Here is a 12,408-nt window from a genome sequence, read left to right as displayed (position 1 = left end):
TCACTAGGTTTACGTGTGACACATCTGCCGAAAGACGAAAACCGAATTTCAGCAACCGTTTCTCGCTGTCGTGTTTACACGTTATTGTCTGAAGCGGATTCACATCACAGTTAAATATGGAGTCTGAAAAATCGCTGTTACAGTTTCTTGTTCAGTCAGCACAGTGGCAATTTCTCTTAAATTAGACGAGTGTAAAAAGCTTCAGTTTAACATTTCGACTTATCCTTCACTGTGCAAAAAGCCAATCCATCCATATCAGCAGAAAATTTTTAAAAACATGACGAAAGCTGACCAGCGTAAGTGAGCGAAAATCGATTGGGGAAATGGAACTCCGGCCACTAGAAGTGGATTTCCATAAACGATTTTGAAGCATGTACAAGACCACCCACAAGCGGTATTAGGAAATCGGTTTACGAAATCCGGTTTTGGGAGCCCTATGTGAACGGGACGGAAGGTGTTTAGCTAAAAGGTTAAATAAATAAATAAAATACTACGTGTCTTTGGCTACTCTGAATGATCATAGTACACTAAACACTTCAAAGATCTTCGTTAATTGTGTAACAGATTGGAAGACAGTTGTTGTTGTTTTAGTGTTTTGTGTAAGAATTGTTGAATCTGGTGGATTTGGTATTTTGTTGATCAATGACTACCGCTGCCAGACCTACCTTCGAACCTGCCCGTGGTGGGCAGGGCAGAGGAGAGAAAGATTTGAGTGCAATTTCAAGACAGTATTCGAGTAGAGATTTGCCATCTCATAATAAACTGAAATACAGGTAAGATATAGCAAGCCCAGTGGATTTTTGAAACGTTGCAGAGATTTACCTTTTGCGTTCTACAAATGTATTGGCTAAATTCTTTAGTTAGTTTCAGTCGTATAGAACAGATGTAGTTATTCATGAGCTTATTCTTACTCTAAGTATCTAATAAATTTTGTATGTCGTAAGTGAATAATGAATTAAAGATCTGCAGCCAGTAACAGCATAGCTACAAACATTGTGTGTTTGGTGTGTTTAAAAGTAATGGCAGTCATGAGTCAACGTCTGTAGCCAACATGTACGGTTCACGATGTATACTTATAATTTTGCTTGTATGCCTGTAGCATCCATATAGTTTTGCAGTCCATATTCATACATCTGTTGATATGTAAACATATGATGTAGAACACCAGTAAATGCACGTGTAAGCCTACATACATAATGACGAAAATGAAATAGCACAGTAGCAGATAATTTGTCTGTTTGGCCATATACCTTTTGATACCAGTACCTATGAGAAAAGTATATAGCCTATTAAAATAATGTTTCATTAACACTTTTATGATGTATGTGCCTGTCCGCCGTTTATACTATTAGGCTGAGTAACAACCTGTTAATGGAAGTTTCTGTTCTTGTTGAAACATGCATCCTATTCAGCCATAGCATGGAAAAAGCTTTCTCTCTCTCTCTCTCTCTCTCTCTCTCTCTCTCTCGTCCTCATGTTTTGAAAATAAATATATTAATTATTTTCACACATCAACACTGTCTCTCGTCTATGTGCTATCTCTACACTTCCTACTTGTTTGATGTGCATTTGCATTTGGGGGATTCCATTGTTAAGGGTGGGACAGTGGTACTACATTTTTCAACAGTCAAAAGCTAATATAACAAAAAAGTACAAAATAGAAGTAAATTAAAGAGTGATTGATCACATGAATAATTGTTTTACCTTCTATTTAATTCCCGATGTCAGAAGTTTACAGCGTGAGCTGTTACTCGTCTTTAAAACTTTGTCTTTGGTGGGACAGTAAATGGTCTCAGCATTGGACGTCCACCAACAATTTACAAGAACTGTGAATTTTGCACATATTTTCTTTTTAAAACATTGAATTCCTGCTATTAAAACAATTCTCTACATGGCAAAATATCAATAGATGTTACATTATTAATAATTACTTATGAAAATTGCAATCCAAGAACATCACAGTATTTATGAGTTAAAATTAATTTGATAATATTTATTTTATATGAAAGAGCAGTTAATGTATTTGGAGCTCACATCCCATGTAAATGATTTTGTAGAAAAGTTTTGTTTCCTGTGTATAAGATAACAGTATAGTATTACATTAAAATCCTGGGTAGCTAATAGTTTTACTTTAAATAAATCCACAACCAAAAATGAACCATGCGGCTGACTACTCATCCAATTTAAATAATGTTTAAATTTCCCGAATACTCATTGCAGAGTGTCCTTAATGTTTAGACATCTGGATTTAGGAAACTAGCAAGCTTAGTCAAACTCAATGTAGGATGCATTCCTCTTGTCAAATTTGAACACCTTCAGTGAATCCCCTACTGATCTCGTACACACAGTCTGTATTTCTCCATATTTTTCCACAGCTCTCTATGTTCAGTTGCAGTGTACCTGTATTTGGCTGACTACCTTCTTGCAGTTTGAAACTCAGCGAAAGTAAATATTCCTGGGATGAACTTTTCCATAGCAGGTCCTGAGCTTGTAACTACTTTGAGATAGTATGTCTGCAGGTCGTGGGGACATGATCAATCATCATTCATCTCAGATTCTGTGTAGCTGAGAGTATATGTAGTGTGTAAGTTGAAAAAACTTGATTTCACTGGTTTTTCTCCATGGCATAGTCCATATCAATCCGGCAGTCTAGAAAGAAATCTTACCTTCATAGTCTCGGATGTTATTGAATTTAGCCTATGTTAAAATGAAGGACTAACTAAGGAAGGTATTTTTCTGTTTTCTCAAAAAAAAAAAAATTATATATATATATATATATATATATATATGGTAATCATAGAGGGAAACATTCCACATAGGAAAAATATATCTAAAAACAAAGATGATGTGACTTACCAAATGAAAGTGCTGGCAGGTCGACAGGCACACAAACATACACACAAAATTCAAGCTTTCGCAACAAACTGTTGCCTCATCAGGAAAGAGGGAAGGAGAGGGAAAGACGAAAGGATGTGGGTTTTAAGGGAGAGGGTAAGCAGTCATTCCAATCCTGGGAGCGGAAAGACTTACCTTAGGGGGAAAAAAGGACGGGTATACACTCGCGCACACACACACACACATATCCATCCACACATATACAGACACAAGCAGACATATTTAAAGAACAATATGTCTGCTTGTGTCTGTATATGTGTGGATGGATATGTGTGTGTGTGCGAGTGTATACCTGTCCTTTTTTCCCCCTAAGGTAAGTCTTTCCGTTCCCGGGATTGGAATGAGTCCTTACCCTCTCCCTTAAAACCCACATCCTTTCGTCTTTCCCTCTCCTGCCCTCTTTCCTGATGAGGCAACAGTTCGTTGCGAAAGCTTGAATTTTGTGTGTGTGTTTCTGTTTGTTTGTGTGTCTATCGACCTGCCAGCGCTTTCGTTCGGTAAGTCACATCATCTTTGTTTTAGATATATTTTTCCCACGTGGAATGTTTCCCTATATATATATATATATATATATATATATATATATATATATATATATATATATATATATATATATATATATATATATATATATATATATATAGGGATATGTGTGGATGGATAGGTGTGTTTGTGTGTGTATGTGAGTGTGTGTGTGTGTGTGTGTGTGTGTGTGTGTGCGCGCGCGAATGAATACCTGTCCTTTTTTTCCCCCTAAGGTAAGTCTTTCCGCTCCCGGGATTGCAATGACTCCTTACCCTCTCCCTTAAAACCCACATCCTTTCATCTTTCCCTCTCCTTTCCTCTTTCCTGACGAAGCAACCGGGGGTTGCGAAAGCTCGAAATTTTGTGTGTGTGTTTGTGTGTTTTTTTATTGTGCCTATCTACCAGCACTTTCCCGTTTGGTAAGTCATGGAATCTCTGTTTTTAATATATTTTTCCCATGTGGAATGTTTCTTTCTATTAGCAAACGAAGCGCTGGCAGGTCGATAGACACACAAACAAACACAAACACACACACAAAATTCAAGCTTTCGCAACAAACTGTTGCCTCATCAGGAAAGAGGGCAGGAGAGGGAAAGACGAAAGGATGTGGGTTTTAAGGGAGAGGGTAAGGAGTCATTCCAATCCCGGGAGCGGAAAGACTTACCTTAGGGGGAAAAAAGGACAGGTATACACTCGCACACACACACACACATATCCATCCACACTTATACAGACACAAGCAGACATATTTAAAGACCAACAAAAATTTTTTATTTGAAAGACAATTGCTTTATCATTACAATGAAATGATCCATTTGGACTTATTTGTCAAAGGTATTTTACTATAGTGCTCTGAACATTTTTTATAATTTATGGATTTTTTTTTCCAAAAATACCAATACATAAAATTTTGATTTTTTTCTGGTGATTAGTACCATATAGTTCTACATTCCCTGAAAAGGAGAGCTTCCACTTTTAGGTTGAACAGGTTTTATAAACTACTGAAATTTTTGCCATACATACAATGTGTTTTATGACCACATTGTCACATAACAGACTGATGAAGCTGTATTTAACATTTTGTTTTGTAAGATGAGCAAGAGACTCATTTTTCAAGCATTTTAAACGGTTCCAAACTGCATGTGAAAGGTCCAAAGACTCAAAGGTTTGGATTTTTACAACTTCTGTGCAATCTATTTTGTACTGAAATTAGCCAGTGAATGAACTAAAAATGTCTCACACTGCTTCAGTATTTTCGTTTGATACCTTCCTGCTGAACCAATAGGAACTGGAGCACTTAACATTCTTCAAAACATTGTGAACAGGAAGTGAGCACTGATAGCATTGTTGCTGTCCTTCAGCTGGAAACCTATAAGCTAAGTGGTCCATGTGCTACGGTAGTATGAAGTTCACTCATAATTGGTGTCTGTAATCTCTGCAATCCAGCGGTCACAGTCATACACACACCACAAACATTCCCCCACTCAGGTTTTGAATCTGATTATTATCCAGCTGTTTCTGAAGTGTTGGCCGAACAAACGGAATTTCTTCTTTCTTGCTCTTTAAAGTGTGTGCAATGTGAATTCGCCTATCACTTTGAGTCCAAAAATGTGTCTTTGAATTCCTTTCATGGGAGTAGTTTGGTTGGACCATTCTTCATTTTTCTGCTTACAGAATTCTTCGATTTCCTCTTTGGATAAAATAATGAGGGCTGTGGATGTGTAGGATTTCATGACTCTTGTAAAATCCTCAGCATTTTTGGTGTTGGTTTGGAAAGATTGTTTTGTAGCATGGTGTTTCAGCAGGCCTACACCATCACAAGGCCCCTTCCTGTGACCAGTAGCACTATATACCCAGCCATTTGGCATGAGCGACTTACTCAATTCAAACAGCTGGTAGACTAATGATTTTTAAAATGGCTAGGAGCACCATCAGAAATAATGATGATCTTCTCTGCCCCTGTTTGCAGTTGAAGAATTTTACGCATTGCTAGCAAAGCATGTGCTGAGTCATGTCCTGTGTCATCACTTATAACTACAACACTTGTGGTTTTGTTATGAAAATATGTCACTCCTGTAAAAATTGAAACCTGGTCATTACTCCAGTGATACCCTTGCACGTCTTGTGGGAGAATTATGGACCAGTTATGAGCAAAACCACAGTGAAGCACTAAACATAGTCCTTCAGCTTGTACACACCCTTTCACTTCTGCAGCACATTGTTGTTGCAATTTCTTGAGATGCCGTTGTGTTACTGCTTTCACTGACCATTTTCCAAGTTCATCATTGAAACTGTCAAAGGCAACAGTTTTCTTAATTAGTTTATTTCCCTCCCATGTTGCATATGTAATTTCTGCAGAGTTACCTGCTACGTCTTCCAGGCAAAGTGTCTGTAAAGACAGTCACCACATTCTTGAAACAAACAAGTCTCTCACTTTATGTCACAGACTACTAATGACTTCACATGCCCAACCAATGTGTCATATGTTATGTGCTCCAGTAAGTTCCCAAACAAAGTTCAAAATTATGCAGTACATACACTAACAGACATCTCTACGTGGGCATTGAACTACCCTCTTAGGTCATAGTGAATAAAATTTTGATCTTCCAATATGTGAAGTTGTATAGCTGCTCTTGTTAATTTGCAAAAGTTTCTTTAATAGTGCAAGTCATGTACCTCTTCACTTTCACAACTTTTTGACCTTCAACTGTTACAGTTATAGTGTCTTTTTTGTCGGCACTCTTGTGAGAACAGTCCCCTTTATCTTCCAGATAAAATGACTGCACTATTTGAACTTGAGCTGCTTATACAGGACCGTAATAATGATCTGGTCTTTGAAGACTCATTTTACAGACCTCACATTTTGTGATTTGTCTACCCTGTACTTTGATACTGATGGAATGTGGTTCAAAATTGTTTTATTTGAAAATGTCTCTGGAATAATAGTTAAACTTGCACCTTTTCACTGTAGGATGCACAATATTCAACAGCTGAATTGATATTTGTGAAAAATTCCTGACCGCTGTTTCTTAACAGGACTAACACCTAACTCTCTAGTTGACTGATTCAGGGTATTTAATTCTTCCTCTATTGGTGCAAAATCTGCATCATGTGCACCATGGGAAGCTTCACCTTGTTCAGATACTATTGTTGTTGCTATTCTGACAAACCATTCATAACACAAACATCTTCACTTTGAAACAGAGTTTTCTGATGAGAACACATACTTGTTTGTCTTATATATCACTCTTTTATGGATGTGCAAATAGTCACCACACTTCACTCTCCTGTGGCCCCAGTCAGAAGACATTTCAAACAGTGCTTTTCACAAAATACGCTGCAACTGTGTCAACTGGCAAATTCCTCACGAAAATGCAGAACTGCCTGGATGGTTGCGGATTTCTTAGAAGCCTCTTCAGTAAACAAATTAGCACTGAACAACTACCATACAGAAACCTGCAATGAACAACCACGACAAAAAAAATTGCCAAGAAACTACAACAAAGTGTAATAAATATCTGCAGCAAAGAAAGTGAAAAGAAATAACTGCAACAAAAAAGTGATAAGAAATAACTGCAATAAAGACAATAGAAATAAACATTATAACAAAGAAATTAGAAGAAACAACTTCAGTGAAGACATACATTACGCTTGAAAGTATATATATAAACGACGACTTTTTAAAATAATACCTGTCAAATTTAAAAGTTCTTCTTGATGGAGAATGTAGTACTTCATGGTACTGATGAACAGAAAAAAATCGAACTTTTCTGGATAGGTATTTTTGAGAAACAATTTTTTTCTATAAGTTATAAAAAAATTCAAAAGGCGACACTAAAATGTCTTTGATAGATATGTCCAAGTGGAGGATACCATTGTAATCTTAAAGCAATCATCTTTCAAACAAAAAAAGTTCTAACAAAATATCTAGAACTGTTAAGAATACAGCATTTTAAAATTTTTTCTGAAATTCGCTTCTTCAAAATGGTGTCACCAGTGTCATCTTTGGAGGCCTCTGTCTCTGGCCAGGAATTTTTTTGGAGAAAACAAAAAATATGTGTTTCTTGCTTACTCCAGAATATTAACATATGCTAAATTCAATAACCAGAAGGTAACCCCCCTTGCCTGAAGTGATAGAGGTTTCTTTCATTGTCTTTTACATGTAACGTTTCTGCACGCTGACTTTTCCTAGGATGTTGTATTTTCAGCAGATTACCATATGTAAGTTTGTGAGATTAAGTTTTCTTGCCTGCTAAGAAATTCTGTTTTGCTCCCTTTTTAGGCAGGCTTTTCCATACATTTTTTTGTGACAGCTGATTTTTTTGTGGCATGCTATGGCCACCACGTCTTCCATTCTGACTGTATACCATATTCCCTGTTTTCCTTAACCACCATGTTTTTTTCTGCTCTCTCTTGTCCTTCATATACATATCTTTATGTTATAGAAAATCATTTCTGCCCTTTCATATTCTTTTCGTGTCATATTACTAGCTGTTATCTCCTGCTTGCAAATTGAAGAAGTGAAGGTAAGCAGTCACCATATAGTCGAGTCTTTGGACAGTTAAAAAGCATGTAAACAATAATGGAAGTGGTGCTAAGCTTTCAGACAGTGTCACCCTCCAGAACTCTCATATCAATTTTCAGTGAATTTCAGCAATGTGTGTACATGATAATGCTATACTCTTTCACATGTTTAGATATTCTGGAGATTGGCATTTAAATTTGTTGAGATTTCTTATCTCATGAATTTACTGTTGCTGTAATAATCCCTGTGTAGCGAAACAGGCTGAGTAGTGGAAATTTACTGCCGTTAACGAAATATAGCACAATGTTTGGATAGAATGACATCTTCGCATGGTTTGACTTGATGTGCTACGGATCACTTTTATGGAACCAGAAATGCCTGTTTCTTGATTGTTTTCAAGCCTGTGCTGCTTTCTTATAGAGAACATGGGCAAGGAACCACTGAGGAACTCAGATCACGAGACTTCCGCAAAGAACTGGAGGAAAGAGAACGTGAGAAAGAAAAGAATAATGCCAGGGATCGCCGAACCCAAGAGTCCAGTTCACAGTGAGTTTTCATACTTGCAAGTTGTTTATTGGAATGAGGAATATTTAATGATAATTGACAATCAATTTGTTTCTTTACTAGCAAGAGACCCAAGCTGGACCAGGTCCCTGCTGCAAGCCTAGATGCGGATGATCCATTAGATGAAGATGATTCAGATGATGGTGACAGTGATGATGATACAGCACAGTTGTTGGCTGAGTTACAGCGAATAAAAAAGGAACGTGCTATGGAACAGGCAAAAAGGGTGACTATCTACGCAACGTATTGTTGAGGAACATGTTCTGTAGATATTTATAATATAGACTGCAAAGAGATGTGATTGACACTGTGAGCTTGAAGATATGAGCAATGGCTTCAGTGTTGACATTAGTCTACTTTTATAGCTTCTTTGTGGTAATAACAAGCTAGTATTTTGGTGGAGGGTTTAAGCTCAAATCCTGATCCTGTCCTTGTGTTTCTTATTTGTTGCAGTGTCCTTGAATCACTTGAGGTAAAACTGGGATTTTTATTTTAGGAACACTACCAATAGTTCCTTCAGAACTTCTACTAATTTAATTCTCCACCATAATTGTATCAGTGTTGCTGGGACTTTGAACATTTATTTAATTAATTTAAGTTCATTGTTTTGCTGTTTAAGTTTCCCTTTTCATTTCATTGTCATCACGTTGACTTTCAGATCCATCTCTACAAGGACTATATGGTCTAGTTTTGATTTTGGTTATAAACTCTGGATGTGAACAATGATAAAACATTTCCCTTTGCTCAAGAGCAATAATGATAAATAGCAACCATAACAGAAATAGTGCATTTCTTTCCCTTCTGCTGTTTTTTCAGTGTTCTTTCACTTTCATTCTGAAGTTTCATTCAACCCTCTTTCTCTACACTTACATTTTTCTGTTAAGAAATGAAATGAAAAGTTAATAACAAGAAATGATTTATTTACAATAAGGAGTGTTTAGGTGTTATATAATGTCACAGTTTGTCTCACAAATCTAGAATACTCAAACAAGATGATTTTATTTGTGAAAAGCATGAAATAGTGAAAGTTCCAGTAGTTTTTAAATGTTTAGGAATTCCAAATGTATGCCATCTGTGAGGTAGGCCTATATGTTGAATCATTTACTTGCAAATCAATCTCAGAGATTCTAGCTTAGATAAAACTGATTATGAAGTCCTCATGTTAGGAAATGCGAAACATATGCTGTAGTCTTCCCTGCTCATTCACGGTTGCCTCTTGTGTGTGTGCCATCCTTTGGAGATATCTTTATCGACCATGGGTTTTTGGGTTACCATGTCAATTTTCCATTGCTTTGTTGTGAATTTACAACATTATGATTTCCTGATTCACACTAAAGGTTATGGGTATTTATAAAGTATGATATTAAATATGGATGTATTTGAACACATATTGTTGACCATCATAGTATTCACATTACTAGTAAGTTCTCCGCATCTATAATAACCTCAGTGTTGCTTGGACTTTGTCCAAGTTTTTTGCAGTATTATGCTTCAAGTAAACAGATGACATAACACAATGAGCACCAGTTTTTATACATGTACTGTATATATATTCAAAGTATCTTATTACTGTTGCATTTTTTGACACCGGCTGAAAACATTGCTACGAGGATTTGTCATTCAAACTTCCTGATATGGAACAGTGTCAGATGACAACAACAGGGAATGGTCTTTCTATAGATGATGGAGAGAAAGAAAGAGGTTGTAAACCACTAGTTAAAACTCCAAATATACTCGTGTTTGGTTTAAGTCTAGCTATTGATACCTAGTCAGAAAATCCCCATCAGCACACCCAGATAATCTCCCACTTTGCTTGATTTTGAGTTATTTCTTTGCAAAGTCAGTACTTTTATTAGAATCAGTAATATAATAATAATAATAATAATAGTAGTAGTAACAGTAATCTGAACAGAATTAAGAATAGTTACTGTGTTATACAGGCTGATTATAATTAAACTTTCACTATTTGGGCCAGTGTAGACAGAAAATGATGATGGCGTCCTCTTGGGTAAAATATTCCGGAGGTAAAATAGTCCCCCATTCGGATCTCCGGGAGGGGACTACTCAAGAGGACGTTGTTATCAGGAGAAAGAAAACTGGCGTTCTACGGATCGAAGTGTGTGTAGAATTTTGCACAGAGCATAACTTAATCATAGCTAACACTTGGTTCAAGAATCATAAAAGAAGGTTGTATACCTGGAAGAATCCTGGAGATACTAAAAGGTATCAGATAGATTATATAATGGTAAGACAGAGATTTAGGAACCAGGTTTTAAATTGTAAGACATTTCCAGGGGCAGATGTGGATTCTGACCACAATATATTGATTATGAACTGCAGATTTAAACTGAAGAAACTGCAAAATGGTGGGAATTTAAGGAGATGGGACCTGGATAAACTGAAAGTACCAGAGGTTGTAGAGAGTTTCAGGGAGAGCATAAGGGAACAATTGACAGGAATGGGGGAAAGAAATACAGTAGAAGAAGAATGGGTAGCTCTGAGGGATGAAGTAGTGAAGGCAGCAGAGGATCAAGTAGGTAAAAAGACGAGGGCTAATAGAAATCCTTGGGTAACAGAAGAAATATTGAATTTAATTGATGAAAGGAGAAAATATAAAAATGCAGTAAACGAAGCAGGCAAAAAGGAATACAAACGTCTGAAAAATGAGATCGACAGGAAGTGCAAAATGGCTAAGCAGGGATGGCTAGAGGACAAATGTAAGGATGTAGAGGCTTGTCTCACTAGGGGTAAGATAGATACTGCCTACAGGAAAATTAAAGAGACCTTTGGAGAGAAGAGAACCACTTGTATGAATATCAAGAGCTCAGATGGCAACCCAGTTCTAAGCAAAGAAGGGAAGGCAGAAAGGTGGAAGCAGTATATAGAGGGTTTATACAAGAGCGATGTACTTGAGGACAATATTATGGAAATGGAAGAGGATGTAGATGAAGATGAAATGGGAGATAAGATACTGCGTGAAGAGTTTGACAGAGCACTGAAAGACCTGAGTCGAAACAAGGCCCCGGGAGTAGACAACATTCCATTAGAACTACTGATGGCCTTGGGAGAGCCAGTCATGACAAAACTCTACCATCTGGTGAGCAAGATGTATGAGACAGGCGAAATACCCACAGACTTCAAGAAGAATATAATAATTCCAATCCCAAAGAAAGCAGGTGTTGACAGATGTGAAAATTACCGAACTATCAGTTTAATAAGTCACAGCTGCAAAATACTAACGTGAATTCTTTACAGACGAATGGAAAAACTGGTAGAAGCGGACCTCGGGGAAGATCAGTTTGGATTCCGTAGAAATGTTGGAACACGTGAGGCAATACTAACCTTACGACTTACCTTAGAAGAAAGATTAAGAAAAGACAAACCTACGTTTCTAGCATTTGTAGACTTAGAGAAAGCTTTTGACAATGTTAACTGGAATACTCTCTTTCAAGTTCTGAAGGTGGCACGGGTAAAATACAGGGAGCGAAAGGCTATTTACAATTTGTACAGAAACCAGATGGCAGTTATAAGAGTCGAGGGGCATGAAAGGGAAGCAGTGGTTGGGAAAGGAGTGAGACAGGGTTGTAGCCTCTGCCCGATGTTATTCAATCTGTATATTGAGCAAGCAGTAAAGGAAACAAAAGAAAAATTCGGTGCAGGTATTAAAATTCATGGAGAAGAAGTAAAAACTTTGAGGTTCAGAGACAGCAAAGGACTTGGAAGAGCAGTTGAACGGAATGGACAGTGTCTTGAAAGGAGGATATAAGATGAACATCAACAAAAGCAAAACGAGGATAATGGAATGTAGTCAAATTAAATCGGGTGATGCTGAGGGGATTAGATTAGGAAATGAGACACTTAAAGTAGTAAAGGAGTTTTGCTATTTAGGGAGCAAAATA

The 12,408-nt window shown here is 37.0% G+C and overlaps 1 protein-coding gene across 1 annotated transcript in view; it reads left to right on the top strand.

The window, feature by feature from the left end:
• The first annotated feature begins 334 nt into the window (after positions 1–334).
• Positions 335–12,408, top strand: part of LOC126236741 (protein CWC15 homolog) — a 32,348-nt gene continuing 20,274 nt past the window's right edge. Inside the window, exons 1-3 of the mRNA XM_049946275.1 lie at positions 335–773; positions 8,366–8,491; positions 8,573–8,735. Of these exons, the coding sequence (XP_049802232.1) occupies positions 643–773; positions 8,366–8,491; positions 8,573–8,735 (420 nt within the window). The 5' untranslated portion in view covers positions 335–642. The remainder of the gene's footprint in view (positions 774–8,365; positions 8,492–8,572; positions 8,736–12,408) is intronic.

The sequence above is a fragment of the Schistocerca nitens genome, chromosome 2 (assembly GCF_023898315.1).
Source record: "Schistocerca nitens isolate TAMUIC-IGC-003100 chromosome 2, iqSchNite1.1, whole genome shotgun sequence".
Taxonomy (NCBI): Eukaryota; Metazoa; Arthropoda; class Insecta; order Orthoptera; family Acrididae; genus Schistocerca; species Schistocerca nitens.
The sequence above is the reverse complement of the archived record's forward strand: the minus strand, read 5'-3'. Positions and strand labels throughout refer to the sequence as shown.